At 45.0% G+C, this 19990-nt stretch overlaps 1 protein-coding gene across 1 annotated transcript in view; it reads left to right on the top strand.

Annotated features, from left to right (window-relative positions):
* Positions 1-14459, top strand: part of SPATA4 (spermatogenesis associated 4) — a 98196-nt gene extending 83737 nt beyond the window's left edge. Inside the window, exon 6 of the mRNA XM_069244640.1 lies at positions 13958-14459. Coding sequence (XP_069100741.1) covers positions 13958-14085 — 128 coding nt within the window. The 3' untranslated portion in view covers positions 14086-14459. The remainder of the gene's footprint in view (positions 1-13957) is intronic.
* Positions 14460-19990: the final 5531 nt, after the last annotated feature.

Below are 19990 nucleotides of genomic sequence, written 5' to 3'. Positions count from 1 at the left end.
ACTCAACACTGCCCCGCTTGGGTGAAGAGTGAGGAGCACGACGCCAGCACTTGGATACTAGCGGGGTGTGGCTGTCACACGCTCTCAGCTGATGACCTGTCTGGACCGTGCGATGGGGTCGGCCCCGGTTGGGGGCATCGGAGACTGGGAGCCTCATTGTAGAAGGCTGGCTCTCTATGTAGTGTGACTTACCTATATTTCATGTAGTGTGTAGTGGACAGGTAACACAGGCTATGTGCCATGTCAGTTTCGCATTTTAGGATTGCATCAGTACACTCAGCCTTCAATGGCATTGCTGGGTGCACTTGGAGGCATGGTCCCTGAGGGTGGCACAATCTGTGCTGCTGTCCTTAGGGGCATACCCTTAGTATCCCATGCCCTGGGTACCCGACTATGGGAATGGAACTGCGATAAGGGGCCAGTTTCCCATACTCATGCAGCACTAAAGGGAAACAATTCAAATATATATATCTATATATGTGTGTGTGTGTGTGTGTGTGTGTGTGTGTGTATATATATATATATATATATGTGTATATATAATCTCCCCGGCTGGAATTTACCTGCGCCAGTGGCCTTGTCATACAGCTGTGCATGTGGAAGCAATTTGTGTCTGGGGGAGGTGATTGTCTGATTGCCTCTCCTACATTGCACTCCCTGTCAAACTGCCGCTGATCCCTGTTAGTCCCCAGCCGTATATCAATCACTATTATCATCGAAGACTGAGGACTTGTTTCCCACCACTGTGGGGATTCACCGTGATGTATTGAGGCACATTGCTGCACCTCACTGGGCTGTCACTGAGTTCCTGATTATCCACGAATATGGAGGGCTTGCGAGGCATCCTGGATCCATGTAGTTAGGGCCCCTTCGGCGCTGCATGCATAACTGCATAGTGTTGAGAGGTTCCTTTTTTTGAGGCAGCTTCACGGGGCCCCCTGGCACTAATCTTGGGATCCTCCTCAACAGTTCTACTTGGGTCTTTCACCAACATCAGCTCCAGTGACCACCATGGGTAAGGATGCATCATCATGCTCTCATACCTCAAACACCATCAATCAGTATACTACTCCTCGCCATCCTATGCAAAGATTGACAACACAGGCGGGGATATCCGTAGAGGGAGACGTACCAGCGGCATAGTCTGAACCATCTAGGGCAGAATTATTGGCAGCCATGCAAGGAACTCTAACTGCTCTACGGCATCAAATTGAATCAGTATCTATTGATGTAGATCCACTATGTGCTGACCTCCAAAAAGTGGCAGATAAGGTTTTGACGGCAGAAACAAATATCACTGCACTACAGAGGGAAGTAGCCAACTTGAAACATCAAATGGCAGTGATGATGAACTTTACAGCAGAACTACACAAATGAGCAGAAGATGCTGAAGGCCACTGATGGCACAATGACATTCGAATCCTAGGCATACCGAAGAGATCGAAGGGGGTCTACAGAGCCCTTTATAGAAACTTGGATGTGCAATGTGCTGAAACAGCATGGCCCCTCAGACTTGTTTGTTGTGGAAAAAGTTAATTGGCCTTGGTGCCTCCTCCTCCTCCAGGACCACCCCTTAAGGCCATAATAGCAAGGATATTAAACTATTGCGACAGAGACTGCCTGCACGAAAGAAAGAGATTCCTCGGTTCAAGAACAGTACAATTGCTATTTATCCAGACTACATCAAAAAGGTTGAGGATCCTTTCTTGGTGTTAAATAAAAGCTAAGGTTGCTTAATCTGCGTTACGTGCTCCTGTATCCAGCTCACCTTAAAGACATTTTTAACAATAAGGTTCACTTTCTTGAAAAGCCAGAGGAAGTTTGGGAATGGCTGGAACTCGGAGATGAACCCTCAACTAGTGGGGCTGGACGTACTAAACAGCAGACATGGGGAACACATCCCTGGAGAAAGCCGGCCCAGTCCCGACCTGGCACTGACAATCCAAATTTTTCCCCCCTGGGTCCTCCTAGGGTACGAATCGGAGAGGATAGCACCATGCATCTTGCTGCTGTAACTCAACAAACCGGTGAGGCAACTCTTCCTTCTCGAGAGACACTGGCGAATTTACCCTCTGAGTCTCCGAGCCCCATGACAGACATGGTACCAAACACTTTGATGGACTGCAGGGATGCAGTTGAACCGACCTGAGCTTCTTTGTTTTGCCTTATTAGTTACAGTAGATTCTCCCATCACACAGAGGCACTGTGAGGGAGACTAACAGGTTTGGTGCTGAGAAATAGTATGCTGGAACAGTATCTGCTAATAATGGTCTGTTTGTAGGGGGCAAAGTTGTTGGTAGCTGGCCAATTGCTCTGTTACTGGTAGGGGAGGAGTATGTTTTCTTGATAGACAGTTTACAAAAAGTACACATGCATTTATGATGGCTAGCTGCACTAAGTTAGAGGTTATCAACCTAGGTTCGGTTGGGAGGGTGGTAGTGCATGTCCTGGCACATGATGGGTTGGGCTTCATTAGACTCAAGGTTGTTCAATGATTGTCCGTGGGTGGGGGGAGGTATGTTTGCCTTTACATGATTTTGTTTAGTTTTTGTTTTGTTCTGATTTTCCTGTTCCTATAGCAGAGTGCAGGCACAGGGTGGGGTTGTTGGCGAAAGGTTCCACTTAGATGAAGAAGGGTGACTATCGGGGGCTGGGAGCATATATTAAGAGCTTGTCTCCAAGAAACTCACCTGGATGAGGCGGGCGACACGACTGGCCACAAAATGGAGGGGACTAGTGTTTCATTCCTCCTATTTGACACACTTCTGTGGCACCCTGATTTGGACTGCCCCTGGGGTTCCATTTTCCCTCACATACATGTAGGCTGATATAAATGGACGCTATGTCATTATACGGAGTACACTTGGTGGCACTGAGATATCTCTATTAAACACATACACACCCAATACTGATGATTATGGGCTCATTTATGCCATGCAGGATTTGATTTCTGCTGCCCTAGACTCTCCTCTGGTCTGGTTGGGCGAATTCAACTGTGTCGAGAGACCTCCACCCAAAACAGGGACCAAACCTAATATGACTAAAGCCCTAAGAAGCATGATGCAAAATTTAGGTTTATGTGACGCATGGAGACTTTTGCACCCCTCACAGCGAACGTTTATATGTCACTCCTCTACACAACACCTGCAGCAGACTGGACAGAATCTTGGTGGGGAGGTTCAATTGCCTAGAAAACATTGGTGTCACTAATGTGGCACAGTTCTTATCTGACCACTCCCTGGTATCTTGTAGGCTGGTCTGGGGAGATGCGTCACGTCTCAGGGGAACTGGCGGTTACCGTCCGATATTATTGGACACTGTGGTTTGCGAGGCCCTTCGACTTGGCCCTAACTGACTATTTGGACATAACTGAAGGCTGTTTTGAGGGGTGCTTGTCCGGGTCTTACATTTGGTGCACGTCAACAGCTTCAGGTGGAAATACATAATAAAGAGATGGAACTGTCTAGAATACAGGGTGTTTTCCCAGTCACTCTGGACCTACAAAGTCAGGAGGTCTGTGTGAGCTTTGAAACCGACTTGATAAATACACAATCCGTCAGTACAGACAAAAACTCCATAGAGAAGGGGATAAATCTGGTAGATTGTTAGCATGGATACTGCACAGAGTGCATTCCGCACCACATGTCTCTCATTTAACCACCAGTGAGGGGTTGGGATTACCTCTGGGGCAGATATAGTCCATACGTTCCATCAACATTTTCAGTGAGTTTACACAGCAGATAATAATAAAACCAACCACACATTGGTATGGCCCCTGTTTGGCTGCTTTGGGTCTCCCAAAGTTGGATACAATGGTCGTTGATGCTTTGGAAGCCCCACTAACTGTGGAACTACAAGATGCTTTACGTGCACTCCTGCGTGCAGAAGCTCCCAGCGGAGATGGGTTTCTATCTGAGCACTATCAAATATATGCTAAGACCTTGATGCAGTGGTTGTTGGAGGTCCCTTTGGAGGCTCAGGAAACTGGTATCTTGCCATGCTCCATGAGGGAAGGCGAAATCTGTATGCTTCCCCATGTCCTACATGAAGTTCAACATCAGTAGGCAGAAATGGCTTTAGTGGCTGTAGATTTGGAAAAAGCTATTAATACCGTGGACTGGGGTTACCTCCTGGACGTTCTACATATCATGGGATTTTTCCCTCAATTTAGCGGATCAGTGTGATTGCTACCCACTGAGTCCCATGCCTGGGTGAGGGTGAGGAGCAAACTTTCTGAGTCGTAGCCACTGGGTCAGTGGGCAGAACAGGAGTGTCCCCTGCCCCTGCTTCTATTCATGTTAGCGATGGAACCCTTCGCGATTTCGCTGCGAAGACTGATCCAGGAATGGAGGTTACAAACAGGGATTAGTTACCATATTATATCACTGTATGCAGATGATGAGCTATTCTTCCCCCGTGCAGCTGTCCCATCACTACTACGGCTACTGGATGAGTCTGGGAAAATTTCTGGCCTATGCGTTAATAGGGCCAAATCATTGGTATTCCGACTTGCTTCGCTGGCATCACTCCCGCTTGAGCAACTACCTGAGTTGTGTCTGTGATGGCAGGCGTCCCATTTCCGATATTTAGGGATTATAGTTGTGAATACTTGTAAACTACAGATTGATCTCAATCTGGGGAGGGTGACTGAGGGCCTCTGGAAATCGGTCTTATTCTTGAACACCTTACCACTTTCTTTGGTGGGCCGTTTAGCCTTTGCCAAGATGGTCTGTACATGTTGCAGAATTCCATGACTATCTTTCCTCACAGATTTTTTAGAAAGTTGTATTCTATCCTAATTTCTCTCCTATGGGCAGAAAAATGAGCCAGGGTTGCCTTGTCAACTCTGACGAGACAATATGAGGAGGGAGGGCTGGAGGCTCCAAGGCTGGATTTATATTATTTTGCTGCACACTTGCAACATGCGCTGCAATGGCTAGACTTAGCAGACAACTGTTTGGCATAGGTTCGTACGTACCGCTCTTAAGCGAGCTCCGTTCCACCGAGAACTCCCATTATGGATATTAAGTCCCATCAGACCATGATTCAAAATATGTCCTTTCAACAATAGCGAGATGGGGGATGTGAACTTCTTGGAGACTTATACCCAAACAAAACCTTCATCGCATTCAAGAAGGCTAAGGACACTTTTTCCATCGGCTTGGGCCAATTCATGCAACATACGGTACTGATAGAAATGGCAAGGGAAACCTGGCCAACATACGCAGCAGCCCCTGAGTCAAATAGCATGGGGCTGCTTTTGACCTGCGGTTCAGGTAGCCATTTGATATCATTGTTTTACAAGACTATGTGCTCTTATGTAAAAAGCCCTCCACCACAGGCTCGTCTGGCCTGAAACCTAGGATTTAATACTCCACTCACTGATGAGGATTGGGCCCGAGTTAACACTCTCATGCATACTGCTGCCTGTAACTCTTGATTTGAATTAGTGCATTATAATTTCCATCCTAGGACTTATCTTACTCCAAAAGGACTTCATCGGATCCCCTCTCTCTCTCTCAGATGCCTGTCCCAGATGTGGTTGTAGGGGGTGGATTTCATGCATTTAGCCTGGCAATGTAGAGAGGTTCAGACTTTCTCGACCCAAGTGACAACTGAAATACGGAGAGCTGCTGGAATAACCTTTGCACAGATTTCCCTCCCACCCCCCAATAGTGTTGCCTCCTTGGTAATATTACACGACCAAAGGAGAGGAAAATGGCATATAAGTTCTTACAGTAATCCTTAGTCTTGGCTAGGCGCATGGTAGCCATTACATGGATGGGTCAAAGAGCCCAGATTATGCTTGCTGGTGTGCTGATGTATTGGAATGGTCAGTAGCTGAGGCAATGCATATGAGAATATGTCGCCATGATGACAAAGCGCTTGAGCATGTAGCTACTTGGAAAATAATATGCAATGTCTTTTTTTACCCCAAGTTGGAGATGACCTCCTCAGACAGGGAGGGTGAAGACACAGAGGAAGAAGTGGGGGCAGGAGTAGTAGTGGGGGATGTCCACTGAAAGGGATTTCATTGTGACACAGTAGCTGACGTTGCTATCCTTTCATAAGTACATGCTGGGGAGGATTACTGGGGATATATTTTTACTCGTATATATGTTGAATAGGACAATGTCTGACTAATTGTATGAATAACGCTTACTTGTGTGCCCATTTTTAGCCACTCTAAACTGTACGGGTTATGCAACTATGAAAAATAAAAGCTTTTAAAAGGTTTTAAAGAAAATTAATAAATACATGACAAGAACAATTACTTTAAAAACACAATGACATGGTTCACAGATTCATGCAATGTAGCATAAAACTATAAATGTATCAGTATGGTGGTATAGCTTCCACTAGCAGGGTAAATTCCAATCCTTTCCCTACGACCTTTCCCAAACCCCTTCTTCCCCAGACAGAGAGTTGAAGAGAATTGAGGCAATTTCCTGAATGACTCATCATGGAAATTCTCCTATGAGAGAACAGGAGTTACAGGTAAGAAAGTATTCCTTCTGTTGTAGAGGATTTACATGTATAGTCCTAAGCACTGAAAAGAGTAGCAAGACCATCCCCACATATCACGGTGGAGAAGACAGAGGGTCACTTGGACAGTTTCATCAAATAGATTTCTGAGGGAAGCCTCCCTACTTGAGCATCTGCTATACCATCAGAGTGTAGGCAGTAGTGTTTGGTGAAAGTATGTACTGATTTCCAGGTAGCTGCTTTGCATATTTCTGGAATCAGGACATTGTGTTGTAAAGCTGCAGTAGCTGCGTTTCCCCCTAGTAGAGTGTGCCTTAGGTCTAGCTGCTAGTGAGTTATGAGTTTTTTGGTAGCACAACAAAATACATAAAACTATCCATCTGGAAGTGGATTGTTTGGAAGTGGCTAATTCAGTGCGGACCGGACCATAGTTAATAAATTATTAGTCTGTTTGACGGATATCTCTTGTCGAGATACAATTTCAGAACCCTTCTAACATCTAGTGAATAGAGAGAGCTTTCTGCTGGAGTAGAGGGATTCTGAAAGAATGTAGACAGTGAGATAGTCTGGTTTACATGGAAGTCCCACACTACCATAGGAAGAAATTTTGTGTGAGTTCTCAAAACCACTTTGCTTGAATGAAAGACGGTGTATGGTTCATGAGAACATAGGCCCTCATTCTGACCTTGGCGGGCGGCGGAGGCCGCCCGCCAAAGTCCCGCCGTCAGATTACCGTTCCGCGGTCGAAAGACCGCGGCGGTAATTCTGACTTTCCCGCTGGGCTGGCGGGCGGTCGCCTTCAGACCGCCCGCCAGCCCAGCGGGAAAGAGGCTTCCACAATGAAGCCGGCTCGGAATCGAGCCGGCGGAGTGGAAGCTGTGCGACGGGTGCAGTTGCACCCGTCGCGTATTTCACTGTCTGCACAGCAGACAGTGAAATACATGTAGGGGCCCTCTTATGGGGGCCCCTGCAATGCCCATGCCAGTGGCATGGGCACTGCAGGGGCCCCCAGGGGCCCCGCGACCCCCCCTACCGCCATCCGGATCCCGGCGGTCGGACCGCCGGGATCTGGATGGCGGTAGGGGGGGTCGGAATCCCCGCGGCGGTGCAGCAAGCTGCGCCGCCGTGGAGGATTCAATGGGGCGGCGGTACACTGGCGGGAGCCCGCCAGTGGTGCCGGTCCGACCGCGGCTTTACCGCCGCGGTCGGAATCCCCATTGGAGCACCGCCGGCCTGTCGGCGGTGCTCCCGCGGTCCTCCGCCCTGGCGGTCAAAGACCGCCAGGGTCAGAATGACCGCCATAGTGCTTGTATCTCGCTAACCCGGCAAACTGATGTTATCCTTACCAGGAAAGCTGCCCTCCACAGAAGGTGTTGTAGGGAAGCTTTGTGGATGGGTTCAAAGGGATCCTGCATAAGGCGAGAAAGCACTATATTGAGTCCCCAGGAAGCGAGGGATGCCTAATGGGAGGGGAAGCCTTCTTCACCCCCTCTAAGAAATTCTTGATGACCGGGATTTGGAAAAAAGAGGTATGTGACATTTCCTGTAGGCCTCAAGAGCTGCCAGATGAATGTTTATGGAGGAGAATTGCAAGGCAGATTTAGCCAAGTGTGGAAGGTATGGTAGAATCACATCCTCTTGGCAAGTAGTCTGGTCCATGTTCTTAGAGGACCACCAGATGCAAAATCTCTTCCATTTGAAGGCGTAAGCGGAGCGAGTGGAAGGCTGCTTAGCCTCCTTGAGGATCTCCATGCAGTCGTGTGGCAAGTTCAAGTTTCCATACTGCACTAGCTCAGGAGACATGCCGTCAAATTCAAGGAGGAGAGATTGGGTTGTGCCATCTGTCCTCCAAATTTCGTTAGTATATCTGGCCTGCATGACAGCTTGAGATGTGGACGCTGTGACCGGTGAAGAAGGTCCGGAACTATCATTGCTGTGGCCACTCTGGAGCAATTAGGATCATCTTGGCTTTGGCATGGAACAGCTTGATCAGGACTGCTGGCAACAGGGTTATCGGTGGAAAGGTGAAAAGTAATTTACTGGACCATTCAATCCGCAGGGCATTCCCCAGCATCTCTCGATGGTAATACCTGGAGGCAAATTCTCAGCATTTTCTGTTTTCCGCTATGGCAAATAGGTCAATAGAAGGGGTGCCTCATAAGTGAAAGATACTTTGAACAACTTCTTCGTGCAAAGCCCACTTGTGATTTTCGTCAAGAGCTCTGCTAAGAGCCTCTACTTGAACATTCTGGATGCCTGGGAGGTGAGTTGCTGTTACCTTTAGGTTCCTGGCCAAAAAACATTTCCAAATTGTCTGGGCCTCTAGTGACGAGGCTCTGGACCTGGTGCCCCCTTGCTTGTTCAGATAGTACATGATGGTTTTATCATCTGTCCGAACAAGCAGGGTGTCAATGGGGAATGATGGGTGAAAGGCCTTGAGTGCCAGATGAACTGTGCGGAGCTCCAGGAAATTGATAAGGTATGTCACCTCTCTCTGAGACCAAAAGTCTTGAATCTGGAGATGATCCATGTGGGCTTCCTATCCGAGCAGTGATGTATCCATCACAATGGTTTGAGAAGGGACCTGTTGGTGAAACAGCATCCCTTGAAGGAGATTGCTTGGAGAACACCATCACTTGAGGGATTGTGTCACATGTAAGCAGAGTGTGATCCTGTCCTCCTAGTTCCCCGTCAACTGGTCCCACTGGTCCTCTAGACACTGCTGGAGAGGCCACATGTGGAGGTGAGCATTGGGAGTGAGAAAGATACAGGAGGCCATTGAGCCGAAGGAGATGAGACTGTTCTTCCTCGTGAGTGAGACACCTCCCTGACAGTCTGACATTTCTGAAGAATCGGTAAGCACCGCTCCCCGAAGGGCACACCTTTGCGTGAATGGTGTTGATGGAAGCCCCTAAGTAATGCAACGCCTGGACTGGTGTTGACGTGGACTTGTTGAAGTTGATGTGAAGACCCAACCGATGAAGGAGCTCGAAAGTCCAATTGAAAGGCAGTTGGGCTTTGTGAGAAGTGGGTGCCTTTGTGAGCCAGTCGTCTAAATGAGGGTAGACAAAGATTCTGTGTTTTCTTGGATGGGCTGCCACCACAGCCCCATGCTCTTGCAGAATGTTCTGGGTGCTGATTTGAGGCCAAATGGTAGTACTGTGTACTGGTAATGGTCATGCCCCTCAAGGAACCTGAGAAATTTCCGATGCTTCCTGATGATGGAGATGTGGAAGTATGCATTGTGAAGCTCGATGGAGCAAAGCCAATCTTCCCGACGAAGTTGGGGATATATTTAATGTAAAGCCAGCATCCTGAACTTCTAATTCCAAATCCACTTTGAGATCAAATGAGTCTGAATTTATGTTTGTCTTTCTTTGGTACCAGGAAATACGTGGAGTAAATGTCTGTCCCCTGTTGATTGTGGGTAACTGCTTCCACCGCCTTCTTTTGCAGCAGGATGTTGACTTCTATCCTGAGTAATTTAATCTGGGAAGTGGACAGTGGTGAGGTGGTAAACCTGAGAGAGTACCCATTCTTCACAATATTTAGAACCCAGGTATCTGTTGTGATGCGTTGCCACTCTTCCAGGTAATGTGCAAGAATCAGCAGCTGCACTGATGATTTGATTTGAGACCATTGCGCCCTTGTTAACGATCCCCAGGAAGTCTCCCCTTTTGTATTTTGGCAGGTGTTCATTGAAATGCTGGATTGAGTCCCAAAGGTCTTGGTCGTACCTGCCTAAGAGGGCTGTAACACTGGTTGCCTTAATTGAAGTGGCCGCTGTACTGCAGCCATTGCGGCCTGCTGAGTCCAATTTTCTACTCCCCTTATCTGGAGGTGAAGTGGATGATGGAGAGGTGGAATGAACCTTTTTTGCAGCCAAAATCACAACAGAGTCAGGTGGAGTTTCAGAACGAAGAAATAATGGGTCTTGACCTGGAGGTCAGTATTTCTTTTGAAGTCTGGATGGGGCAGGCTTAGCAATGGCTGAAGTTGGGTACAAATCCATGGCCGACTCGGAGACCCAGAACCATGGGAAGCACCGGCCTTGAAGCTGTACACTGATATAGTGTATTAAAGATTACCGATGTGGCTGGTGTGGGTTCTGACATCTGTATATTTAGTTTGGCAGCTCCTCAGAGTAGAACCTTGAAGTGAAAATCCTCACTCTGTATATTAGTTTCTGTTTAATAAGATCCATCTACAACATTAACTGCTTTCTCGCCTGCTCTTCATCAACTGTCACATTATCCAATATGCCCCCAACATTCCTAAACCCCTGTTATGACATCACATGTGTGACATGTTTACCATGCCAATAACCCACATAATAACATGTACACAAAATACATTTTAATCCCTTAAGAAAACATTGTACAAATATAACAATGAAAAGAAAAATGAGAAGTTCCAAATGATTTACAAACTAAAACACAATAATAGTTGTAATAATGATAATAATAAGAATAAGGGTAGATGCTGCCATGTGGATAAATACTGCACAAGAATAATGAAACAATTAGCATTGCACACATTACATCATTAATAACTTAATGTACAAATATTGTATTTAGTTCATGACCTGATCTTGGAATTTTGTAGGAAACCTACACACCCTTTGTTCCCTTGTTCTTGTCCCACCCTCTTCTCCATTCTCTCACCACACCTATCTTCTCTGTTTCTCACACTTTCTTTTATTTCCTCATCATTCAAAATCATGAACCCTGAGCATTGATGCTTCTCTTCTTTCCACCCTTTTACTTTTCCTTGGATCCTATCCTGTTTACAATACAATGTTACCCTCCTTTTATTCCATTTTTGTCTGTTGAATTAAACCACATGCCACTCATGAACATCACATACCCACATAGGTTCTTAAAATTTATTAGCACCATCTTCTCTCCTTCCTATCATGATTCTCACGAAATCACCTCTCTACTCAGCTTCCCCTAATCTGACATTCCCTTCTCTCCTTTCTCCACATTATCACATCCCGTGAGGTGACCACTTTGTTTTTGCATCTCTACTTCTCATCTTCTTGAATGGTGTTACGCCTGTCACCCCATTTTCGGTAGTGTTGTAAGCCCACACGATTTCCTCTAACACCTCACTTACCACTTTTCTATCCCTTAATGCCATTTGAATAGTACCTTTCACCATTCAATTCACACACTCTACTATTCCATTACCCTGTGGGTTATATAGTGACCTGCACATATGTTTAATGCCATGTCCTTTCAAGAATCCCTCATAACCATGGGCATGATTTGTGTGCCATTATCTGTAACCAATATGCTTGGACACCCTTCTTTTCTGAACACTATCTTCATGACTTTCATCACACTTTCCATTGCTATATTTCTGAAAAACTCGACTACCACACATCTACCATAACTAACCATAACTACAGCAAAACGCTCCCCTTCACTCAAATAATCCATTGGACCAAGCTAATCCAGACATACCTTCATCCACGGGCCCTCCCCTTCACTAAAATAACCTTTGCCTTTACTTATCACCTTGAGATGCTTTTCGCTCTCCCTACACATTTCACAATTTACTATATACTCATTAATTTTGCTGTTCATGTCTGGCCACCAAAACTTCTTTCAACCTTTTCTTTGTAAGAGTCTGTCCCAAATGGCCTTCGTGTGCTAGTATTATTAGTTTTATTTTCACTTCTTCTGGAGGCACGTACCTCTCTCCTCCCATGATTATGGCTTTGCTGGCCCCTTTCGACAATTCATCCTTCAGTTTTGCACAACCCCTTAAACCAGGATTGAGTTCTCCCTCATGCTTGCAACTACCACCAATACACCTAGCCAATTCTTGGTACAACACATCTTCACGCACTGCTGCCTCTCAATCTTCCTGTGTGATTGCATTAAAATCACCCTCCAAAGAGTCTTCCACACCATCAACCACAAACACCATCTCTTGATCCAACTGGTCCTCATTTCCTTGACTTACAGGCAACCTTGACAAACAATCCGCTTGTAGGTTTTTCCATCCAGTTACATACTCTATATTAAAGCGCTACTCTTGGCGTCGGGATGCCAAACAAGCCAATCTAGCGTATACATTGTTAATTCCATCAGGTTGCATTAATTTTAAGAAAGGCTTGTGGTCCATGCCTAAAAGATAAATAAACACCCACTGTATTTTCAGTTTTTATAATCAGCTAAGGGGTAAATATTTTCCTGGAGAATTACATTGTTACTGCTCTACGTTGTGAATTAAGCTCGTACTAATATTTCTGATGTTTCAAGTGAAATCATCGTTTTCAGCTGAATGTTATTTACCTGACAAGGTGTTCATAATGCTTATGGAAAGGAGGGCATAAAAGTTCCCTTAAATGCGAGGGGAGAGATACCAGATCTAGGGAGACATGCTGTCTGGCAACTCCACAATGGGAACGGTCGGATGTAAATAAGGTATGCGAAGCATGTACTTTATGACTTTGCAACAGTACAGCATAATAGCACACTGCTGCCAGACAGAAAGGGAGATTGTTCAAGTAATTGATTGGTCATGTATATTGAATAATATTTGAGGGCTTATTTTAATAATATCCAGTATCGTTTAGCTTTCCAATAATATGGTTTTAATCCTAACACCAGTTAACAAATGTTATATTAGCACATAATACCACCCTAATTATAAAATACCTATATGGATACTGATTTGGGGGTTCAGGGCATGGTCCTAATTTATGCCAAAGCTTTTCTGTCAGGTCTGTCGGAATCCTTAAACACCTATTTTACTCAGTGTGCCCTATAGAAGGGAATGAGTAGTACATGTCCATATCTCTTTTCTCTTAAGAGGCCAAGGCTACTTGAAGGAAAGAGAGCAAGAACTAAGTATGCCTAAATTCCTATGGGGCTGAGTTACAAAACCTTTATTTGCAGTCGAAGGTCCAACATCGTGATGCACAGAACAATTTTTTCATCGTCAGATTTGGCTTACTAATGGGCTCTGCAAGGAAGGCATATTTTCTGTAGGTTTCATGTAAGGGGTAGGAATATGGCTGTTTGGATCATGTCCCGCAGGTGTGATTGTGCACCAAGATGTATCTTTGTAAGTACTTCCACAGATTCCCTTTGTAAATGTAACATTTTCTTAGTACCTGTAGTCCACCCTTCAAAAGTATATGGAATGAAGAATATGCTTGGAAACCAGCAGCTAACATTAATGTCATGGTGTGCTTCTGCAACCTTTTTTAAAATACTCAAATATGCGCAATACTACGTTTATCATTGGTGTAACTCTCCAACATATGGATTTTGGTGTATTTTTGTGAATCTAACATTTTATAAAGATTACTGTATCGGTTTAAACCGTAAATAAAGTATTTAGATTCAAATAAAATATACAGGTGTTTTTGAATACCTTTGTGATTTCCCGAAAAGCCATCATTAGTGGCTGTGTTGAGGAACCTAATCTTTTTCTTTTTGTTTTGAACTCTTAGAGTCCGCACCTACAGACATTAGAAGCAAGACCAGTGTTGCTTTTAAGGAGATCCAAGTGAAACAAGCTGAAAGAAATAACCTCTCTGCTGCCAATCAACGTGGTTCTTCATCCTCCTCATTGAACTGAGTCAGTGTTGTGAAGATAGTATATGAAGATAACGTGAGCGGGGCTTTAATGAATAAGGCACACTGTTTTGTTTCGAAAACTGTGATAACTAATATCAAATGTAATACGTGTCACTTCAGTATCCATTTGTCCTCAGCATTTGGCTAGGGCCCTTTTAGAAAAAAATACAAATGCAGACGTACTGCGCATTATGCTTTGTAATAAAACAAAGTAGGCATGGCTGAGAGAATTTAGTTGTGATTCCGTACTGACCGATGTGATAAGGAGCTTTATCTTTTGTCATTTTGTTTGGTAAACTATATTTAAAATGAAAGCTGAAATATAATTGAAAATGAAATAAAGTAAAATAATACAGTAAACATAGTTAATATGAATCACGGTTCTGCTGTTCAGTCCATGCTTCGTGGCAATGATTACCTCGTTAATAAATACGCCGGTTTCTTGTTTATAAAGTACATGAACACCCTTCCAAAACCCTCTGTGGGACTACTGATCGCGATTACACAAGCCATGTATTTGCACGGAAATTCACGTAAAATCTCGTAATATTCCAGAGTGGTCTAGAAATATTGATGCTGATGCTATAGCTTAGCTCTTTAATGTATCTGCAACATACATTTGAATGTAATTTTAAGGACACAGGAATGAATGCTGGCTCAGTGGTGACTCAACCCATGATCCTCCTGAGGTTAATAGTATGAGTACTACTGAGAGGGGTAACAGCACTATTTAGCAGCAAATATGTAGCTACAGGATCCATATAAAACCAAGTTATCACTTTTGATATTCACAAAACAGCACATGTAAAACATTTGCATCTACTTTATGGAAAGCAAAAACAATGATTTTTAACTTTTGAAGCTACATAATCTACTATAACATCATGTAGGTAGTTCCGATACTTAAGCTGCCCCACGTTTTACATTAGCCTAAATTTATGTTCTCTGAAATTAAACAACTCTCATTAAGTCAAAATGTAGGCATATTTAAATTGACTTAAATTTTAGTATAATGCATTTGTGATAATCAGTACAGGGACCTTATGAAAATTACATAATTTTCATTAATGTATTGAAGAAATCTTAAAGAATTGGACCCTTATGCTTAATAAGGATTGTGCTTGTTCAGCTAAACCTTGTTTTTTAGTTATTTCTAACAGGGATCCACATTGAATGATTCAGACGCATCTCTTTGTTCCTCTGAGAGAGATTTTCAAGAAATATACATCAATTCAGACAGCTACAGTGTCATAAGTAGAGGAGCGAGCAATGTAATGAGAGCTAAGGTACAATGTACAAAAAATGAAAGCACAACAGGCATAATCATTATGAAGGCATGTCAATAAAGAGCATTCAAAACATGCAAGCGCAACAGAAATGTATAATCGTGGGAACACATTACCACATGTCAAGGGTGCGCAGATATTCTAAGCGGTCGCCAAATGTCCCTCGGTCTGGACGCTGGGGGCTGAAGAGATGTATATATCTTGCTAGTGTTGTCACAGTAAATTAGGCTTGAGAGCTAGCACATGGTGGTAGGCACATGCTTGGTTCCCCAAAGGAGTGCTATTTCCCTCTTGGCCAGTAAGAGTGTGATAGTGGCATAACGTCTCATGCTTTTAGAAATATCACCCATGTACCCTAATAGGGCCGTCAGTGGGCCACAATTGGGAGTTGTGCCCAGCATTAGTGACAGCCGGCCAAATACATCGTGCCAATAAAGTCTAAAGGGGGGACATGCCCATGTCATGTGCGGGAAATCAGCAAGCCGTGTGTGACAGAGGATTTGGAGGGATCCATTCAGACTATAGCATGGTGTTACATACGCCTTGTGCAAAAATCTGAAGTGCAACAGTTTGTCTGTTGTTGCAGGACACAGAGCAGGTTTGGGTGCAACAGGTGGACCATATGCTCCCTGACAGGTATCAGCCCACGTCCGATTCCAAAGCCTCCCTAAGCTTCACGTCAGAAACAGGGAGAAGAGCAATGCTCGCTTGGTAGAGTCTGGAGACAAGATGTGCCCCTGAGTCTGCTATAATGACTAATGTGAGGGGGACAGAAGTCACCTGGGGCCAGCGGATAGAAAAGAAAGTGAGTGCATAGAGCACTTTGCAAACATAGCACAAAATGTTCCAGTTGTTTGGCAACGGCTAAGCATGGTCATTCGGAAAAACATCACCCAATGTGTGAATTTTATGTTTGTAGTGTGCGCTGAACCAGTGCTTCCTGCGTGATGGGAAAATATGGGTTGTTAGGTAAAGTCAGGGCGGGAGAGTAAAGTAAGTCACACTGTAGCACACGTGCAAGTAAGTTTACCCCATGCCCAGCTTGTAGTGGATAACATTTGAAAATCTCTGGGGGCTAGTGGGACGCCCCGGGGTAGAAGCGTGTGCAAAGGTACTGGGACAGCAAGGTCACACTCTGGAATCGCATAAGGGATGGGCACCTCTGGATGAAACCAGTGATGGAGAAGTGACATTGTGCTGCTAGGAAATAGAGTTTCATATCGGGCACTACAAAGCCTCTGCGTTCATAGGGGAGAGTGAGAACTTTCTACCAAATGCAGGGGTGTCTGTCAACCCACAAAAGTCAAATCAGTAAGCCGTGGAGCATATTGAAGAAGTTGTTGGTGAGTGGGATAGGAACGTTTAAAAATAATTGAAGGAACTGTGGAAAAACTATCATTTTAATTAGAGAAATTTGCTGCCATGGAGTCAGGAGCTTTACCCAGCAATCCACTTCTGCCATAAATCTTTCGATAACAGGCCCATAATTGAGCCTTAGGATCTGGTTTTTATCTCTGTGAATTGAATGCTGAAATATTTTGTCGGTTCGCTGCACTATTTTAAGGGATATTCTGAACCGGGAGGAGTAGTAGAATCAGTGAGTTGGAAGAGCTCCAATTTTCCCCAACTGATGTGTAAACCTGGAAATGTGCCAACATTGAGTTAAGGTTATCTCCACGGTGGTGTATAAACAGTAAAATATCGTCCGGGTACAGCGATTTGAGAAGCAGTCCGCTATTTAATTGTAAGCCTCTAAGGATATGCTTCTCCTGCATATGGCGCACCAGGGGATCCATCGCTATATTGAAAAGTAAAGGTGAAAGCGGGCATCCCTGAGGAGTTCCCTGCTTGATGGGGAAGGAAGGTGAGAGCGTCCCATTAAGCCATATAGGAGCTGAGGGTTGCAAGAAAAGTAGTGAAATGAGAGCAGTGTAGCCCAGCGGGAATCCGAGTTTTTGCAGAGTGGCATAAAGGAATGGTCAAGCAAGGGAATCGAAAGCCTTTTCCGTGTCTAACAGTGCTATGGCTGCTGGGGTTGTGGGAGATATTCTGTTTAGAACTGAAAAGACTGTGTGGAAGTTAAGAGAAGTGGAAAGGTGTGATACAAAGCACAACTGAGCTGGAGAAATAAATTGGTCTAAGAGGAGTGAGAGTCACGTGGCTATCAGCTTGGCAAGGACCTTGTTATCGAAATTTAGAAGAGAGAGGGGTTGACATGAGCTACTCTCAAGCGGGTCCTTGCCAGGTTTAGGAAGCAAAGTGATAACCACTTCCCACAACGTTGCAGGAAGAACTCCAGTTTCAACAGCGTCCGCATACAGGAATAGAAACTGCGGCTCCAATATTTCTTTATACGCTTTATAAAACACCGCAGTGAACCTTTCTAGTCCGGGGGTCACGTGTACCCTCCATAGCATCTATGGCCTGTATGATTTCCTCTGTGGTGAATGGCTCACTGAGGAATTGTTATTGGGCATTGGTTAACCACACTATTGCAACCTCATCAAGGTATTGCTGCAGCATTGCGTGAAGTGAGGTAGGTGGAGCCACGTATAGTCGAGAGTAATAGTCGAAAAACTCTGGCTGGACCTCGGAGGGGCCCATGACACACAAGCTGTCCTGTATCCTGAGCTATAATATGTACTCAGATGAGTATGATGGGTGGAGAAGTTGGGCCAGCGCGCGCCCTGGCCGGAAAAGTCGGGCCAGCGCGCGTCATTCAAAAGTAGTTTATGTTGATGGAGTTGGGAGTCAGCGTCGGACTCCAAGGAAGTGCCATCAGTCTCTGCGAGCTGCGCTTCCACTCGCACAAGACTGCGCCTTATGTCGACCAGCACTCCAGAATGTTTGGAAATGCAAATGCCTCTAGTATACGCCTTCCACACATCCCATAAAATCGCATACATACTCATTTAGCCGTCCTTAAGCAGGAAATATTCGACCATTGAGTCTCTCAATTCAGATTGGAAAAGCGCATCATGCAGGGCCATGTCCGGGAAACGCCATGATCTCACAACCACCCCTGTACAGGAACACTAAGTGTGAGCAGCACGAGGGAATGATCAGATAATGTACGTGGAAGCTACTTGATGGAAGTGACCCATTGGGTATTTGGGCTAGTTAGGAACCAGTAATCAATGTACGTCTAGGTGCTGTGGGGCGCCAAATGAAACGTGAGGCCCTTGTATCAGTATTGGAAGGCACCATGTGTCATGAAGTGAATGTCTCGCAGATAGTTTGTATGACCCGAAAGAATCTGGGTTTAGTGGTAGGGACTGTGGCAGATGTGTCCAACGATGGTTTTAACACCATATTAGGGTCGCCCCAAAGAGTACGTGATCAGCTTCAAAGCGGTCCATGTGGGTTTGTAAAGCCTGAAAAAAATCTGGCTAGTCAGTGTTTGGTGCATAAAAATTAATTTGCAGTACTTTGAGACCCGCAAGTGTACCTGCGTCTATAATAAATCTGCTCACCCCATTCAAATGGGAGAAGAAGCACACAAAGGGAAGGTTCTTGTGTATCGGGATGCATACCCTCCGAGAGTACTTAGTTGGCATAGAAGCAATGTGGGCCCCATGTGGATCCAAAGGAGTGTGTGGTGCCCACAGGTAAATGCGTCTTTTGCAAAAAAAAGCAACTTGCACATTGTGCCTAGGCAGGTATTGCAGCACTTACTTACCCTTACAAGGGTTATTATGGCCGCATATGTTCCAAAACATGAAGGTCACGTCTGCCGTCCAACTTCTCGCATGTGCGGTGCCCGTCATTGAGATAGAATGTTTTGACATCTTAGTTGGCAAGACAATGAAAATAGTAAGCATTGCAGTAATATGTTTGTATTCGAATAGTCAACCCTGTCAAAAGGAAAAACCCACCCACACCCGGTGGGAAACTGCCAGGTGTATCCCATAAGCTCCAACAAAATAATATACCCAACGGAATAATATTAACTTTGGTATCAACCATGTGGGCATGAAAAATGTACAATACCATATTGGAATAGGAATGAGCGTCCATCAGTAATGGGTGGCCTTGATTAGTATAGTCCAATCAGCAGTCAAGGGTACGACTCCTGTAATTCAGTGGGACCATGTTCGAGAACCGTAGAATGCAGTCCTGCAGACAGGGGCAATAATGTCAATCTGGAGGGAAAGGTCCATGCTGGCAGAAGTGTCTGTGTTAGAAACTTTGCGTTCCGGGGAAGAGTTCTGGGATACAGCGCCAAGCTTGGTGTGCTGCTTGCAGAAAGCTATGGCATTGGCGGGATTGTCAAAATACAGTGGTATGCTGTTCACATCAACCTGCAGCCTGGCCGGGTAGAGCGTGCCATAGCAGAGGCCCAGTTTTTAGAGTGCCCTTTTCGCATCCTGGAATTTCCTCCTGGACAGCAGGAGTATAGTCTGGGAGCTATAACTCCTTTTCAGATGCTTAGTATTGTCTAAGTCTATGCCGTATTTGTCTGCTAAGTTTGCCAACCTCTGGTGCACTTTACTCACTTCTTTGGTTATTTTAGGGCACAGATATCTTAATTCTGCTTCAGTGTATGATTCTAACCTGTTCACTCCCATGCTCCCTTCAACTAGCTCAGCTGCTTCCACCCCCAACCTCACAAAATTCAGG

The sequence above is a fragment of the Pleurodeles waltl genome, chromosome 1_2 (assembly GCF_031143425.1).
Source record: "Pleurodeles waltl isolate 20211129_DDA chromosome 1_2, aPleWal1.hap1.20221129, whole genome shotgun sequence".
Classification (NCBI taxonomy): Eukaryota; Metazoa; Chordata; class Amphibia; order Caudata; family Salamandridae; genus Pleurodeles; species Pleurodeles waltl.
The sequence above is the reverse complement of the archived record's forward strand: the minus strand, read 5'-3'. Positions and strand labels throughout refer to the sequence as shown.